At 35.5% G+C, this 18,727-nt stretch overlaps 1 protein-coding gene across 15 annotated transcripts in view; it reads left to right on the plus strand.

Moving 5' to 3' along the window:
• The window catches only part of SGR2 (shoot gravitropism 2 (SGR2)), a 34,494-nt gene extending 16,287 nt beyond the window's left edge, over positions 1–18,207 (plus strand). For 3 of the 15 annotated variants that reach the window (XR_016043756.1, XR_016043760.1, XR_016043762.1), the window contains 7 exons: positions 39–141; positions 338–448; positions 889–951; positions 1,276–1,324; positions 1,399–1,499; positions 16,342–16,388; positions 17,766–18,207. Coding sequence is in view for 4 of the 15 variants with exons in the window: in XM_011622672.3 (XP_011620974.1) it covers positions 39–141; positions 355–448; positions 889–951; positions 1,276–1,324; positions 1,396–1,499; positions 16,342–16,388; positions 17,766–18,009 (704 nt within the window). In the remaining 11 variants the exon portion in view is untranslated. Of the gene's footprint in view, positions 1–38; positions 142–337; positions 449–888; positions 952–1,275; positions 1,325–1,395; positions 1,500–11,105; positions 11,189–16,341; positions 16,389–17,765 lie in introns of all 15 variants that reach the window. The other 12 variants (XR_016043752.1, XR_016043754.1, XR_016043753.1 and 9 more) reach the window with 7 other exon arrangements.
• Positions 18,208–18,727: the final 520 nt, after the last annotated feature.

The raw sequence follows: 18,727 nt of genomic DNA on the forward strand, positions 1-18,727 counted from the left end.
TTGTAGAACTTACAAAGAATGAGATATGCCTCTTTCAGGTGAAGGCGAAGAATATTGGCAAGATGAAGGAATAACTGAGCAGATGCCTGCCTGCTCAAAAATGTTTAATGTCTTTCATCCCTTTGATCCTGTGGCATACAGGTTTGTTCACATTGTTTTAGTTTTAAACATGTGTGGTTGAATGTATCGTTCGGGGTGATATGGCTTTTCATGTTACATGCTCTTGGCCTAGTGTATGTACATGAACTGTGCGACCTGTCTCTGTGGATATTAGTTCCATGCTTAGTTTGGTTTTAAAAGTTCTACTTTGGAATGAGAATACATTATATGAATCTAGGATGGGCTTTCATACAGAGTAGAGCCACTGGTCTGCAAAGAATATACCAGCAAGCGTCCTGTTATCATACCTTATCACAAGGGTGGAAAGAGGATACATATTGGATTTCAGGTGAGTACTATTGTGGTTGCACTCGGTCTGAGAGAGACATGCTGCTTTTATTTAGTGTGTTATGTTAGTGTGTGTGTGTGTGGGAGCACATGTGCTTGTGCGTGCTTGTTTGCATGTGTCTATCTCTCTGCGTGTGTGTGGTGGGTGCCTCTGTGTGTGCGCATGCGCGTGCGTGTGCGTGTGTGCATGTCTGTCTCTCTCTGTGCATGCATGGTGGTGTGTGTGCATGTGTGTGTGTGTGTGTGTGTGTGCGTGCGTGGGGTGTGTATGTGTGTGTCTGTGTGCATGCGTGTTTTCAAATCATCATCATCAGAGCGTGTGTGTGTGTGTTTTCAAATCATCATCATCAGAGCGTGTGTCTGTTTTCAAAACATCATCAGCAGAGCCTTTAGGTATTTGTGAGAGAAATGTGATCATTTAAGGTACAAATTATCATGCAGGAGTTCACCGAGGATCTCGCTGCACGTTCTCAGGCCCTTACGAGTCGCCTCAACTCTATGAGGGTAAGCTATGTATCTCAATATTTTGTTTGATACTGTTCTTTCTGGAACCTATGATGTATTTGGCCCTGTAAATGTCTGGGGTGCCTTTTTTTTTAAAAAAAAATAAATAAAAAGAAAAACATTGTTGACTAAGCTAATAAAAGCTTTCTGAGGGTAGGGATTTGGACGTTGGCGTCCTACTTACATAGATGCAACACTCTACAAATTGAGCTACAGTTAAATATATCTCTTCTAGTCTAACTTAGTCTTTATGCCGTTTATTGTTTTGCTCTGTTATTTTGGTGAAATTCTACTTCTAAGAGAACTATTGAATTATTTCATCAGGTCCGTATGGTCAATGTTTTTCAACCAGGAAATAAGGGTAAAAAGCAAGGTATTAGAAATTCCCATATGCAAATTTCTTTTAGCATATTGTATCTTAATGTAATATGACTATGTTACCAGCAGAGATACAAGATGTTGTGGAACCTGAGACAAGAACATATGGATCTCTTATGATGGAAAGACTGACCGGAAGTCGAGATGGTCGGATTGATTACATGCTTCAAGTAAGTTCTACTTTATGTCTTTTGCAAGGCTTAGGTTTTCAGATTTTGGAGTGGCTTTGTCCTGGGGCACTGATAATTTTGGAGTTCGGACAAACTGTCATTGATATTTATGTTCTTATGAGATCTATTTTGAATTTTATTAGAAGAAAACCCTCCACAATGGGCATTTTTTGCGGAATTTTGCATCCCAATTAAAAAAAATGAAAACAACACCTTCTGAATATAAATAACAACTTCCAGGTTGAGTTCATTCCGATCTTGGTCTGTCTGAAATTCATGATGTATGGCAGCTAAGGCTGAAACAAGATGTTTGCGTAATGACATTTTCAAATTTGGCCGGAATTCGATTGATGTTTGTAAGAAAAATTTGTTTTGGGTAGACACAGCAGGATTGGGTTATTAGATCTCATCCTATTGTGGTCTTTCCTGTCGAACCTTCTGGTAGACATTAACTATTCAAAGGACTAGCATTGATTGATTGATTCCAAGCTACTTTCTTGTTTGACTCTCTTTATTGTTCCATTAAATAAATTGCATTACCCGTTGCTTCTTTTCTTAACCAGAACTTTGCACCAGTGTTTTGAAAATTGGTTCAGCCACAGAACTTGGCCCCTGGCCTGCCCCTGTTACTTTGGTGAGTCTGAGTTAAACCGCCGGGCTCTACATTGAGCAGCCTAATGACCTAAAGAACCCAAAAAAATAAGAAAAAAAATACTTAAAGATGGAAAAAACTAAGGAAAAAATGATAAATAAGAGAAAAAGCATATAAAAGACGAGGAAAAAGTCTTAAGAAAATATAAAAGTAGAAAACTGGTTAAAAACCAATTTTTCTGAAAAATGAGAATTTTCAGAAAATATAAAGCCATAAAAAATATAAACAAAACGAAATGCAATTTAATATAACTGATTTAACTTTGGTTAAATCAATTATAAAAGAACTATAATGAATTATATACCCTGCGAATTTGAGGGAGTTTCGGGCTTGGTGCCCAGCCAAACTTGAGACCAAGACTCAGTAACTTGGTTGAGTTTGAGTAAATTCAGCCGTTTGACTGTCTAGGCGGCCAGCTTTAAAAACGGTTAGGTGTGCTCTAGGTGGAGGTGCCTCTAGGTTGGCGCCTAGTGCCTTGGTCAAGGCAGGCGCCTTGGCAAAGGCTTACACCTTGGCACTCTCCCTTCTTTGTTACATTATAAATTATATATTTTATATTATATGATATAATATATATTATATAGTATTATGAAGTACTATATTAATTAGTATTATATATTATATAGCACTATATAGTACTAGCCATTATAGTGTACTATAATACTATAACACTATAGTGCTATAGTACTATAATACTATTTATATATTGGACCACCGGTTTCTATGCGGCCAAGCCCTCATATGTAGAAATGCGGGCCTCTTAATAAATCTATTTTTGAGATGGATTTTTGGATTTAATTTTTAAGGATGTGTAATCTCTAACATGGTGTCACACCCCAAGAATTTACAATACTATTATTCCTGAGATGTGACGGACAAAACATATATACATCTATTGATAGGACAAATTTACAGTGGCGAGGTCTTACATAGTAAATAAAGAAAGCTAGCACAACAACAGTATCTTCCAAGGTTGATCTTGACTAGCACTCAAAATGAATCCGTAGTTATCCTGAAAAAAATGTTTACCATAGTTTGATGAGTTTGGCTACTCAGTAAGTGATCATCATAATCCTAAAAATAATCATGATTGAAAGATATCAATATTTTCCAAAATGAGATCTATTAACAGAAATGCATCAACAGTTTCACTTTCAATAAATGCATAATTTAAGTATAATCCGAGTAATTGAAATGCTTATAACACTTTTAACGGCAGTACATAATTCAAAGGATTTCACAAAATACCCTACTGGCGTCCCAAGTAGGTCACCTATATACCCCATCAGCGTCCTGATGGGTCCACTTAATCCCTATCGGCGTTCCAGATAGGTCCACTTAATCCCTGCAGGTCCACTTATACCTCACCGGCGTACCGGATGAGTCCACTTAATCCCTACCGGCGTCCCAGATAGGTCCACTTATACCTCACAGGCGAACCGGATGAGTCCACTTGCATACTTAAATTATTTTTAAATCTCTTTAAACATTCGAAAGCAGCAATATCATGTACTCAACATATCACTGAAACCATTAATATGAATTTCACTTAAACCATTAATAACAGTCACTCTCTATAATATTTCAAAAATAACCAATCAAATATTTTGGGCTCAAATTTAGAAAGGTAGCAGTTTGTAAAGGCATTCTAGCATAATTGCCAATTTAATATGTATAGAAAAACTCTTATAAAAATTCAAGAATACGGAATTATCACAATTTATGGAATATCAATTCACAAATAAACATTTCACAACAATATTATAATCAATTGCAAAAATGTCAATTTTTAAATAATAAGGCAGTCATTTGCACATGAATTTTACAATGTCTAAATATTCAAAACAGTAGAAAGAAATATCACAATTTTACTAAAAGCAGAAATATCACATTTATTTCTACCAATAGATAAGAAAAATAAATAAATTTATTTTTCTAATTTACAGCATTCAAAATTTCTAACATAGATAAAATATCACAATTTTTATTAAAAAGATTATTTTTCAAGATAATGAGGTCACGTGCGCATAAAATATATCGCGCCTAAAATTCATGATAATAAGCAGAAATAATTATTTCATTTCATTTTTAAAAAGAATGGATTATTTTTCGAGACAATGGGGTCACTTACACACAAAACTTATAAAATAAAGATCCTGGACGAAAATATCACTATTTATTAAAAACAGACTATTTTTCAGGAAGACGATGTCACTTACCCACAATTATTTGAGAGGGAGCTTCCGATAAAAAAATTCGGTTCGAGAGAGAAGTTCACTGTGTTTCGACCAGAGAGAGAGATCTCAAAATTTTGTTTTAAGGTGGGAGTGCTCACATCCCCTATTTAAATTCTTATAACGTATTATTATATTATTTTATTACGCTCTACCTCATACCTGAGGTGTCGCGTTAAAGTCTGCTTTTATCGTACGAAAACCACGTCCGCTAAAGGACGTTGCCAGCTGCAAGCAGCAGGAGGCAAAAGCAGGCAAAGCAAAAGTTAAACCAAAGTAAAAGTTTTGAAAATAGTGATGGTCCCCAAGGACCATCATACTCAATCAGACCATCACCTATTAAAAGCATCATTTCCCCCTTTTTTTTTTTTTTTTTTTTTGAAATTTTAGGATTGTTACATTCTTCCCTCCTTAAAGAAATTTAGTGCTCTAAATTTGTGTACCTGATTACTGAAAAAGATAGGGGTATTTTTCTCTGATTTCGTCTTCTCGTTTCCAAGTCGACTCTTCTCTTGAATGGTACTGCTATAATACACGGACTAAAGGAATCTCTTTGTTACGCAACACTTGCACCCTTCTATTCAGTATCAAAATTGGCTGCTCAATGAAGGATAGGTCCTTTCTGATCGGTAAAGGTTCATATTTTAAGATATGGGACGGGTCGGGCTGATATTTTCGTAGTGAAGATACATGAAAGACATTATGGACATTTGCCAATTCGGGTGGTAAGGCAAGTCTATAAGCGACACCTCCGATTCTTTCCAGGATTTCAAATGGTCCGATGTAACGTGGGCTCAACTTTTCTTTCTTGTCGAATCTCATAATGCCCTTTATTGGTGAGATTTTTAGGAAAACTCGATCACTTTCCTCAAATTCAAGATCTCTCCTTCGGTTATCGGCATAACTCTTTTGCCGACACTGAGCTGTCCTGAGCCTTTCACGAATTAATGCTATCTTATCTGTGGTTATCTGGACAATTTCGGGCCCCAAAAGCTTTCTTTCACCAACCTCGTCCCAACATATGGGTGACCTGCATTTCCTTCCATACAGGGCTTCATATGGTGCCATCTGAATACTGGCTTGGAAGCTATTATTATAAGCAAACTCAATCAGAGGTAAATGGTCATCCCAGCTTCCTGTAAGGTCAATAACACAGGCCCTCAGCATATCTTCCAAGGTTTGGATGGTCCTCTCCGACTGTCCATCAGTTTGGGGGTGAAAGGCAGTACTAAAGGCGAGTCTCGTCCCCATGACTGACTGTAGTCTAGCCCAAAATTTAGAAGTAAACCGAGTATCCCTGTCCGATACAATACTGACAGGAACTCCATGCAACCGTACTATTTCCTTAATGTACAGCTGAGCCAGTCGATCCAAAGTGTACGTCGTGCGAATCGATAGAAAGTGGGCAGCTTTGGTTAACCGGTCCACAGTGACCCAAATGCTATCATGTCCTGAATTTGTTCTAGGCAAGTCAGAGACAAAATCCATAGAGATGTGCTCCCATTTCCATTCTAGCACCGGTAAAGGCTGCAACAACCCAGCAGGCCTTTGATGTTCAGCTTTTACTTGCTGGCATGTTAGGCATTGAGACACAAATAGTGCTACCACTTTTTTCATATTATTCCACCAAAAGGTTTTCTTCAGGTCTTGATACATTTTAATACTTCCGGGATGTATCGTATAACGAGAATGATGTGCTTCTTCTAAGATAGCTTTCTTTACACTCTCATCATTCGGGACACAAACCCGACTTTTGAATATTAGCAAATCCTCACTACATATAGAGAATTCATCTCTCTTTCCTTGCTTTACCTCTTCTATAATTGTTATAAGCTGAGGGTCTTTCTTTTGTGTCAATCGAATTTGTTGGATTAATTGGGGTTCCGCCTTAATATTGGCAATCATACTTACCACACCATTAATGGACGGAGTTGGATGCCAATCCATTATTTCTTCTAACAATCGCATTTCTTGGATCATTAGATGAGCTAAGACTCCCGTAGATTTTCTACTTAGAGCGTCGGCCACAACGTTAGCTTTTCCTGAATGATAATGGATTATACAATCATAATCTTTTAAGAAATCCATCTATCTTATCTGCCGCATATTTAAATCCTTCTGAGAGAAAAGGTATTTCAAACTCTTATGATCCGTGTATATTACGAATTGCTCACCATATAGATAATGCCTCCATATTTTCAAAGCGAATACTATTGCAGCTAGCTCCAAATCATGAGTTGGATATTTTTTCTCATATTCTTTCAACTGTCTGGATGCATATGCCACTACTTTCCCATATTGCATTAATACACAGCCCAAACCTTTATGTGAAGCATCACTATAAATCACAAATCCCCCACTCCCCTCAAGAATAGTTAAAATAGGTGCTGAAGTTAATCGAACTTTTAGTTCTTGAAAACTCTCCTCACATTCACTTGTCCACTCAAATTTGACATTTTTCTGTGTCAATCGAGTTAATGGGATTGTGATTCGAGAAAATCCTTCTACAAATTTTCTGTAATATCCTGCCAATCCCAAAAAGCTTCGAACTTCAGTCACATTACTTGGTTGTTTCCAATTAACAACGGCTTCAACCTTTGAAGGATCAACTGATAGACCTTTCTTTGATATGACATGTCCTAAAAATGTCACTTGTTCAAGCCAAAATTCACATTTACTAAGTTTGACATACAATTTCTTCTCTTTTAATATTTGCAATACCATTCTTACATGCTGCTCATGTTCCTTCTGATTCTTGGAATAAATTAAAATATCATCGATGAATACCACAATAAATTTATCCAAAAAGGGCTTAAAGATCCGATTCATCAAATCCATAAATGCAGCTGGTGCATTGGTTAATCCAAAAGGCATGACTAAAAATTCATAATGGTCATACTTTGTTCTGAAAGCTGTCTTGAGTACATCTTCACTTTTAATCTTAAGCTGATGGTATCCAGATCTAAGATCAATTTTTGAAAACACTTGTGATCCTTGTAATTGATCAAATAAATCATCAATTCTAGGTAATGGATACTTATTTTTCACTGTCACTTGGTTCAACTGTCTATAATCAATACACAATCTCATAGTCCCGTCTCTTTTTTTGACAAACAGTACTGGAGCACCCCAAGGTGACACACTGGGCCTGATAAAACCTTTATTTAATAATTTTTCCAATTGTTGTTTCAGTTCTTTAAGTTCTGCAGGAGCCATTCTGTAAGGTGCCTTAGAAATTGGTGCTACTCCTGGCAATAATTCAATGGAGAATTCAATTTCCCTGTCAGGCGGTAATCCTGGCAATTCTTCAAGAAAGACGTCGGAAAATTCTCGGATAACCGGAGTGGTATCCAAATTTATTTCTTCCTTCCTATCTTCTTTGATATAGGCAAGAAAGCCTTGACACCCTTTTCGAAAGAGGCGATTAGCTCGAATAGAAGAGATTAAATATGATGGGGAGTCTTCTTTGACACCATTGAAGTAAAATACTAGTTGATTCGAAAAACTAAAGGTAACAATTTTCTTATAACAATCAATACTTGCATGGTATGCAGAAAGCCAATCCATGCCTAAGATTACATCAAAATCTTGAATTTTCAGGAGTATTAAATCAACCAACAGTTCCTTTTCTTCTATCTTTATTACACATGATTTGTACACTATATTGGTGTTAATTGAATCTCCCATCGGTGTGGCTACCTCTAGAATGTATTCTAATTGTTCTGGTTCTACCTTTAAGTGGCATGCAAAGTGTTGTGACACAAATGAATGAGTAGATCCAGGAACAATCAAAACATGAGCTACTTTTTGGAAGATAGTAAGAGTACCTTGGATCACTGATTTTGAGGCCTGAGCGTCTTGTTCGGTAATCGCAAATACTCTTCCCTTCATCTGAGGCTTCGGAGCTATCTCTCCCTGCTTTGGAAGCTGTTGTGTCTGTAAGCTAGGACATTGTTTAATCTGGTGTCCCAATTTTCCACATTTAAAACAGGCTCCGGTATTCCAATAACAAGGGCTTGATCCATGATTTTTCCCACATTTTCTACATGGTTCTATTAGGTTTTGAAATGGCGAGGGCCTTGGCTTCTTGTTTGGCCTTTCAAACTGTTGTCGATTAGATGATGTAGGTCTAACATGACTGTTCTGATTTTTCGTCTTTTGGTAATCTTCAAAATCTTTTTCGACAATTTGGGCACGATCCACTATTTCAGCATAAGTTCTTAATTTCAAGACTAATATTCTGCTTCTAATAGCTGGCCTGAGACCCTTTTCAAATTTCTTCACCTTTCTTGCCTCATTATTAATCATATGTGGTGCAAACCTGACCAATTCAGTAAACTTGGCCTCGTACTGTGCTACTGTCTTATTTCCTTGGAATAATTCTAGAAATTCCATTTCTTTTTGGTCTCGAATAAAATCTGGGAAATATTTTTCATTAAATGCCTCTAGAAATACTTCCCAAGTCAAGGTTTTATTTTCTTTGACCAATACTCCTTTTGCCATTCGCCACCAGTGTTGTGCCTCACCTTCTAACATAAAAACTGCCAAGGCCACCTTCCTATCATCAGGACATTCCATAACCTCGAATATTTTTTCCAGTTGCATAATCCATCCCTCGGCTTCCAGTGGGTTTACAGCACCCTTAAAAGAAGGTGGGTTTAATTTCTTAAATTGTTCGATATTGCTCCCACCATTTCCTGTAACTGACTGCCTGGGTGGATTGTTGTTTTCCATCTGATGTTGCATTAGAGCAACCATATTTTCCAAGGCTTTGTGAATTCCTTCCATATTGGCTTCAGCTATTCTGGATCCTGACTTTATCCCGGTCTGTACACACAATAAATGTGATTTTAAGTACATTCTTTTTAAATTTCCTAAGGATCTTAAACCTATTGCTCTGATACCATAATTGTCACACCCCAAGAATTTACAATACTATTATTCCTGAGATGTGACGGACAAAACATATATACATCTATTGATAGGACAAATTTACAGTGGCGAGGTCTTACATAGTAAATAAAGAAAGCTAGCACAACAACAGTATCTTCCAAGGTTGATCTTGACTAGCACTCAAAATGAATCCGTAGTTGTAACAATCTTAAAATTTTTTAAAAAAAAAAAAAAAAAAAAAAAGGGGGGGAAATGATGCTTTTAATAGGTGATGGTCTGATTGAGTATGATGGTCCTTGGGGACCATCACTATTTTCAAAACTTTTACTTTGGTTTAACTTTTGCTTTGCCTGCTTTTGCCTCCTGCTGCTTGCAGCTGGCAACGTCCTTTAGCGGACGTGGTTTTCGTACGATAAAAGCAGACTTTTAACGCGACACCTCAGGTATGAGGTAGAGCGTAATAAAATAATATAATAATACGTTATAAGAATTTAAATAGGGGATGTGAGCACTCCCACCCTAAAACAAAATTTTGAGATCTCTTTCTCTGGTCGAAACACAGTGAACTTCTCTCTCGAACCGAATTTTTTTATCGGAAGCTCCCTCTCAAATAATTGTGGGTAAGTGACATCGTCTTCCTGAAAAATAGTCTGTTTTTAATAAATAGTGATATTTTCGTCCAGGATCTTTATTTTATAAGTTTTGTGTGTAAGTGACCCCATTGTCTCGAAAAATAATCCATTCTTTTTAAAAATGAAATGAAATAATTATTTCTGCTTATTATCATGAATTTTAGGCGCGATAAATTTTATGCGCACGTGACCTCATTATCTTGAAAAATAATCTTTTTAATAAAAATTGTGATATTTTATCTATGTTAGAAATTTTGAATGCTGTAAATTAGAAAAATAAATTTATTTATTTTTCTTATCTATTGGTAGAAATAAATGTGATATTTCTGCTTTTAGTAAAATTGTGATATTTCTTTCTACTGTTTTGAATATTTAGACATTGTAAAATTCATGTGCAAATGATTGCCTTATTATTTAAAAATTGACATTTTTGCAATTGATTATAGTATTGTTGTGAAATGTTTATTTGTGAATTGATATTCCATAAATTGTGATAATTCCGTATTCTTGAATTTTTATAAGAGTTTTTCTATACATATTAAATTGGCAATTATGCTAGAATGCCTTTACAAACTGCTACCTTTCTAAATTTGAGCCCAAAATATTTGATTGGTTATTTTTGAAATATTATAGAGAGTGACTGTTATTAATGGTTTAAGTGAAATTCATATTAATGGTTTCAGTGATATGTTGAGTACATGATATTGCTGCTTTCGAATGTTTAAAGAGATTTAAAAATAATTTAAGTATGCAAGTGGACTCATCCGGTTCGCCGGTGAGGTATAAGTGGACCTATCTGGGACGCCGGTAGGGATTAAGTGGACTCATCCGGTACGCCGGTGAGGTATAAGTGGACCTGCAGGGATTAAGTGGACCTATCTGGAACGTCGATAGGGATTAAGTGGACCCATCAGGACGCTGATGGGGTATATAGGTGACCTACTTGGGACGCCAGTAGGGTATTTTGTGAAATCCTTTGAATTATGTGCTGCCGTTAAAAGTGTTATAAGCATTTCAATTACTCGGATTATACTTAAATTATGCATTTATTGAAAGTGAAACTGTTGATGCATTTCTGTTAATAGATCTCATTTTGGAAAATATTGATATCTTTCAATCATGATTATTTTTAGGATTATGATGATCACTTACTGAGTAGCCAAACTCATCAAACTATGGTAAACATTTTTTTCAGGATAATTACGGATTCATTTTGAGTGCTAGTCAAGATCAACCTTGGAAGATACTGTTGTTGTGCTAGCTTTCTTTATTTACTATGTAAGACCTCGCCACTGTAAATTTGTCCTATCAATAGATGTATATATGTTTTGTCCGTCACATCTCAGGAATAATAGTATTGTAAATTCTTGGGGTGTGACAGTAGTTATCCTGAAAATAATGTTTACCATAGTTTGATGAGTTTGGCTACTCAGTAAGTGATCATCATAATCCTAAAAATAATCATGATCGAAAGATATCAATATTTTCCAAAATGAGATCTATTAACAGAAATGCATCAACAGTTTCACTTTCAATAAATGCATAATTTAAGTATAATCCGAGTAATTGAAATGCTTATAACACTTTTAACGGCAGCACATAATTCAAAGGATTTCACAAAATACCCTACTGGCGTCCCAAGTAGGTCACCTATATACCCCATCAGCGTCCTGATGGGTCCACTTAATCCCTATCGGCGTTCCAGATAGGTCCACTTAATCCCTGCAGGTCCACTTATACCTCACCGGCGTACCGGATGAGTCCACTTAATCCCTACCGGCGTCCCAGATAGGTCCACTTATACCTCACAGGCGAACCGGATGAGTCCACTTGCATACTTAAATTATTTTTAAATCTCTTTAAACATTCGAAAGCAGCAATATCATGTACTCAACATATCACTGAAACCATTAATATGAATTTCACTTAAACCATTAATAACAGTCACTCTCTATAATATTTCAAAAATAACCAATCAAATATTTTGGGCTCAAATTTAGAAAGGTAGCAGTTTGTAAAGGCATTCTAGCATAATTGCCAATTTAATATGTATAGAAAAACTCTTATAAAAATTCAAGAATACGGAATTATCACAATTTATGGAAATATCAATTCACAAATAAACATTTCACAACAATACTATAATCAATTGCAAAAATGTCAATTTTTAAATAATAAGGCAGTCATTTGCACATGAATTTTACAATGTCTAAATATTCAAAACGGTAGAAAGAAATATCACAATTTTACTAAAAGCAGAAATATCACATTTATTTCTACCAATAGACAAGAAAAATAAATAAATTTATTTTTCTAATTTACAGCATTCAAAATTTCTAACATAGATAAAATATCACAATTTTTATTAAAAAGATTATTTTTCAAGATAATGAGGTCACGTGCGCATAAAATTTATCGCGCCTAAAATTCATGATAATAAGCAGAAATAATTATTTCATTTCATTTTTAAAAAGAATGGATTATTTTTCGAGACAATGGGGTCACTTACACAAAACTTATAAAATAAAGATCCTGGACGGAAATATCACTATTTATTAAAAACAGACTATTTTTCAGGAAGACGATGTCACTTACCCACAATTATTTGAGAGGGAGCTTCCGATAAAAAAATTCGGTTCGAGAGAGAAGTTCACTGTGTTTCGACCAGAGAGAGAGATCTCAAAATTTTGTTTTAGGGTGGGAGTGCTCACATCCCCTATTTAAATTCTTATAACGTATTATTATATTATTTTATTACGCTCTACCTCATACCTGAGGTGTCGCGTTAAAAGTCTGCTTTTATCGTACGAAAACCACGTTCGCTAAAGGACGTTGCCAGCTGCAAGCAACAGGAGGCAAAAGCAGGCAAAGTAAAAGTTAAACCAAAGTAAAAGTTTTGAAAATAGTGATGGTCCCCAAGGACCATCATACTCAATCAGACCATCACCTATTAAAAGCATCATTTCCCCCTTTTTTTTTTTTTTTTTTTTTTTTTTTTTTTTTTTTTTTTTTTTTTTTTTGAAATTTTAGGATTGTTACACATGGAGATCTTGAATATGAAAAAATAAATAAATTTAAAAAACTAAAAATAATAATTTTAGTAAAAAAAGCATTTGGACCGTTAGTTTCCATTGTTTTTAGATGAAACACCTACTTGCATCCATCTTTAAGATGGATGCTTTACATTTTCTGGACCACATATGTAGGAATGCGGTCCCAGCCCGCATGAAACAATTTTCCTTATATATTTAATAGTACTTTTTATTATGTTACTTTATATTATTATAGTACCATAATACTATTTACATATTTTAAAGTATTATGTTAAATTAGTATTATATATTATATCGCATATTATTATAGTACCATAATACTATTTACATATTATAACGTATTATGTTAAATTAGTATTATATATTATATCGCACTATATATTACTAGCCATTATTACTATGTACTGATCATTATAGTACTATAGCACTATAAATATTTATACATTATAGGACTATACTACTATAAAAATATTCATACATTATAGCACTATACTACTATAGTAAATTATAGTACTTGCTGTTTATTACTTTATATTATTATAGTACCAAAGTGCTGCTTGTATATTATAGTACTATTGTAAATTAGTACTATATATTTTGTTGACTATATAATATATATTGCATAGTATTATATAGTATTGTACTATGGTAAATTAATAATATATAATAATGCTACATTATTATTACATAACGTAGTGAGAGAGAGAGTGAGAGTAGATGATAGGTCTCTACCGTTTCTCTCTTTAACGTTGGTTTTTTTTATAGGATGCATTATCTATAAGACCCAGGCTTTATGAAAACAAAGTAAAGCTTCACCTCATATCCTCGTCCAGAAAGCACTTTGGGCATAAGAAATATCCATGATGGCTATAATATCAATTTTCAACTCCGACTATGAAACTTGATGTTCAAAAAATGGTACAGATCTTGCAGATTTGTCAACACTTATTTTTAAGATGAAATGGACGAGCGAGATAATTTGTTATAATTATATTATTTTTAGGGCTTGAAATCCTAATTGTTTTTCACAAACATAATGGTCAAGGCCGAAATGATCGATTTCAAGGTTCTCTGATGCTAGAATTACAATATTCGGTGAGTTTTGAAGTAAGGCTTTACTTATTTTGATAGGGCTGCAGCCCTATCAAAACATTTTCCTTTTTATATTAGTATGTATATGAACAACACCCCCGACGCCTTCGGTGTGTAAGTGCATGCGAGATAGGAGCACACGTGGGAATACGCGCGAGGCTTAGAAAACAAGAATTCTCATCCTCAAGCAGATTTACCTGAAAAGCGTGATCAACGTGGACTTCTTTCGAGCATTTTTAGAGTTGAGCCTTCCAACCTTGCCCATGAAAAAAAGCTAGCAAAATATATTATACTATGTATTAGACCAACCTCCAACAACCCCCCAAATCTCCATCATGAGGCCCCCCCTAGGTGGACTGGACCCATGGCCACCTTCGCATTTTTTGAACCATTTAAGAAATCTGAACCTTTTTTGTTGTTTTCTGGAGGGGGGGGGAGAAAGTTTTGTTAACTCCAAACCTGTTAGGATGCATCAAAGCTGGTACACATTGAAGTTGGACCTTCCTATTTATTTTTATGTCCGCATGGTGGTTTAGAAACCTCCCTGGTCTTAAAAATGAAAACTTGGCTGGGATAAAGAAGGCTTGTAACAAAATGTTAATATCAATTATATCAATTGGTTGTCATAAATCATGTCCCAAAGGAACCCAAGTCAGCCTGTTTTCTTTTTTTTTTTTTTATGTTTTTTTTGGGGGGGGGGGAGAGAGGAGTTTGACAGTATATATTATGTATGACGAAACTGTTAACTCCGAACCTGTTAGGATCAGTGAATGAAAATTCGGCCTTCTTGCCACCTAGGCAGCCATTTGTCCAAACTGCCCAGGCGTGGACTAGGCCGTATGTTCTAGGTGGCTCCATCTAGGTGCGCACCTAGGCGGCGTAAAAGGCGGGCTCTTAGGCGCCACCTCGACCCTTGGCCGAAAATGGCACTCAGCCATTGGATAAAAACACCATTTTACCCCCTAAATAGGGGGGGAAAAGAGTTTTGGGGGCCATTCTTGCCCCCAAAAACATTGTTAGTGAAGTTTAGAGTGAGAAAAGTTTGAAAAATACCAGATTTGAAGATTTATAGAGAGATCAAATTTTTTTCAACCTCTTCGAATGGTCATGAAATTAAAGTATATTCATCCCCAATCTTTTTGAGGGGTTGTAAAAGAGGCAATTTGGGAACCAAAATATTTTTGTTTGGCCCAATATCAAATCCACTTCAAGAAGGTTGGTATATTTTAATAGTTTTTATTAGGTTATGTATTTTTATTTTCACAATGTCTTATAATGTTATCCTTCGCTATTTGGGTTTTTTTTTTTTTGTGATACTTTATTATATTTATTTGATATGTTATTAACTATTTGGATTTTTATATTCCTATTTGGATATTTCGATCGGGTATTTGGGAAATCAATTCAATGGAAAAAGTCCATTGCCCCCAAACCCAACGAATATTGTTTTTTTTAAGTTTGATATATGAGTTTGCTTATATGACTCATAAACCATAACTTTTATCCGCATAATTTTTTTTATTAGTTAGTTTGACAATTGCTTATTAAATACTTGCATGTGTACTATGTTTTTTTCGATTTTGTGTTATACCATTGCAATTTTGATGTGTATGTTTTACTTATCATTGCAATTTCGATTTTGTAAATGTTTATGTTTGATCTGTACTTTCGACCTTTGAACAATCTATTATATACAAAACTTACGTATTTAATAAAAAAAAGTCAACTCTATATACAATAAAATTGGAGGAGGTGTGGGGGGTCCAACAAACGCAAGGATCTGCCCCTTCCCAAATGCAGGCCGCCTTTGTGTCTGGGCACCCGCCTAGGCGGTTGCCTTATCATCCGTGTTTTTTAACCTTGGTTAGGATGCATCAAAGCTGGTACACATTGATGCTGGACCTTCCTATTTATTTTTTTTGCCCCCATGGTGGTTTAGAAACCTCCATGGTCTGAAACATGAAAACTTGTCTGGGATAAAGAAGGCTTGTAACAAAATGTCAATATCAATTATATCAATTGGTTGTCATAAATCATGTCCCAAAGGAACCCAAGTCAGCCTCTTTTTTTTTTTTTTTTTCAGATCTTTCCTCCTTTCCTGTTTATGATTTGTTGCTTGGAAGATACAGACATAGTTTCCATATACTACATTGAATGCTGTCATTTTCCTTGCTTTTTTCATGGTTAAAGTTCCATGTTCTGAAGAATTTAATTATACTTATTTGTGGGAGCACTTCTTTATGAGTTGATCCATGAGCATTAACTTTTCTCCTTCTGGCATTGCAGGATGCGACATTTGAGCACCCGTATATATCGGCTATCGGATCACACACGTAAGTCCGATTACTCTGAACCAGTGGTTGAACAATCATACGGATGGGTCGACCTAGTCACCCACTGGTTCCGAGCCGGCTTGGAACCACCTGAGCTGGCACGCTTGTTTGATTATTAATAAGAAAAACAAAAACTCTAACTGGACCTGGACTGGTACCCCACCGGTTATGAGCCGTCTTGGCAATTTTTAATGCACTGCTCTGAACACTTTAGTGTATTAGTATTAGGGATTGTACACAATGAGACCATTTACCTTTGGTACAAGGAGGTCACAATTACTTATAATCATCTGATGTAAAATCTGATCGCGTGGGTATATTACAAAGTTCGAGAATTTTTTTTTTTTGAACTTTGAGCTTGGTCAATGGAATAACTGCATCCACCGAGTTTCACATCCAATGGTCAAGACTAATTGTAACCAGCTTGTACCAAAGGTAAATGGTCTCGTTGTATACTTTCTGTTGGTATTATCAGTAGACATGCTTATTGTAATTAGCAGTCAACTACAGATTATTGATTAGTCAATTAGTGTAATAAAATAATCAGTAATCAACTATCTGCTTATATGCTGAAAACAATTGTGGCATCTCTGCTCCTGTTTTCACATGCATGCATCATGCATTCTTTTGTGTATGTATGTGTGTGTGCTTGCATGTTAATAGGCATGCTCGTGTGATCTGACACAATCTCATCTTGAGAAACATTTTTTGCTCTAAATTGAAGGCCTCAAGTCAAGGGCCTTATGCCCAATGTGTGCGTGCATGCATGCTTTTGTTGGTGTTGATTGTGTAGTTTTAGAAATGCCATCAGCTACTGGTGGTTGTTTTTCTAATGGAGGTAGTTTTGGCCATTGAAATTTAGTCACTGAGATACTTGCATTTACATTAAAGGAGAACTCCTTTTGGTACACTATGTAACATGACCCTGCGTAAGAAATGCCTGTCCTTTGCATATTTCCTTTAAACAAAATTGCCTCCAACACCAAAAAAAGGGCAGTAATGGGTCAGTATATTTCTTGACAGCCTCTTCTTATCTTTTTTAATTTCGACCTATATATTTTTCTGCTTTTGCATACTTCCCTTGAATGGTTTATTCATAGCCCATTGGTTTTTTATTTTTTTGTTAATTCCATGCCTATCAACTAACTATAATAAACAAAGTAACTAAACTTTCCTTTGTTCTTTGAATTAGTCTGGAACAATGATAAAATTGTGCAAACTCGTGGAATAGGATTTACATGCTCGGTGTACATTCTGATTTAAGAACAATCATCAATTACCAATAAAAAATATTAAACTGAGTCATCAAATTAAATTGAAAGCAATATTGAGAAAATTGTCTGTATCTCTGATCTTCATTCAACTTTTTATTTCTAGAAATTATTGGCGGGATTTTGATACTGCACTTTTTGTGCTGAGACACCTTTACCGAGATATACCTGAAGAGCCTGAGACAGCTGAGGGTGTAAAAGACATTGAAACCTCAAAAAATCAGAAAAGGTTAGCTTACAAGGATTCTCACAGCGAAGATATGGAGGAAGATCTTCCTTTGACATTTTCCCATAGTGATTTGGTAAAGGAGTTTTCTAGGAAGGCGAAGAAGGTTCTGCAAAGCCCTTGAAGCTTCTCCCTTAACAGGTGATCGTAGGATTTGTAAATCTGTGTAGTATGCGTTTATTGAATGTGTTAGTGTTTTTATTGAATTTGTTATGGCTTCGGATTATTTGCAGTATCAGTTAAGTAGTCAAATTTTGTAAATAATATGTAATGAACACCTTAAAATTCTGAAGATACTTTGTGAATATATTCTTTATTCAAATGCTTAGGGTGCATGCAGATTGTTATGTCACTAGTGAAGAAGATGTCTCCCTCTAAACCTGACACAAACACACATACAGAAACTTTCAAAGGTTTTTTATGTGGTTAAGGTTAGAAGCCTGGATTTATCAAATATGTAGTTTCTTTTTATTGATCTTTTTGGGTTTTTTCTATATTTTCATTTATATTAACAATAGACTTGGCATCTGGTCGAGGCGAGTATGTCTTGATTTTTTCGTACGCCTCCCTGAAAATGGGAGGTGTTCAACCTATCTCTGACTGAGTGAGAAAACACTTTCTCTCACTCCTTTCTCTCTCTCTCTCTCTCTCTCTCTCTCTCTCTCAATCATATGCCATTGGAGAGGCAAGAGGAGGTGAATGGGATCGACTCTTGATTGCTTTCCGTACTTCCCCATTCTTAGGCCTCATGGTGCCGGAAAAAAAGAAGAAGTGGATTCTGGTGGAGATTTGGCACAAGCTTGCCTTTGCCTACGTCTCCAACCCCCCTTAGCTCTCTTATG

This window comes from Amborella trichopoda, chromosome 11, assembly GCF_054954075.1.
Source record: "Amborella trichopoda isolate Santa Cruz 75 chromosome 11, AtrichopodaSantaCruz75HAP2 v2.0, whole genome shotgun sequence".
NCBI lineage: Eukaryota > Viridiplantae > Streptophyta > Magnoliopsida > Amborellales > Amborellaceae > Amborella > Amborella trichopoda.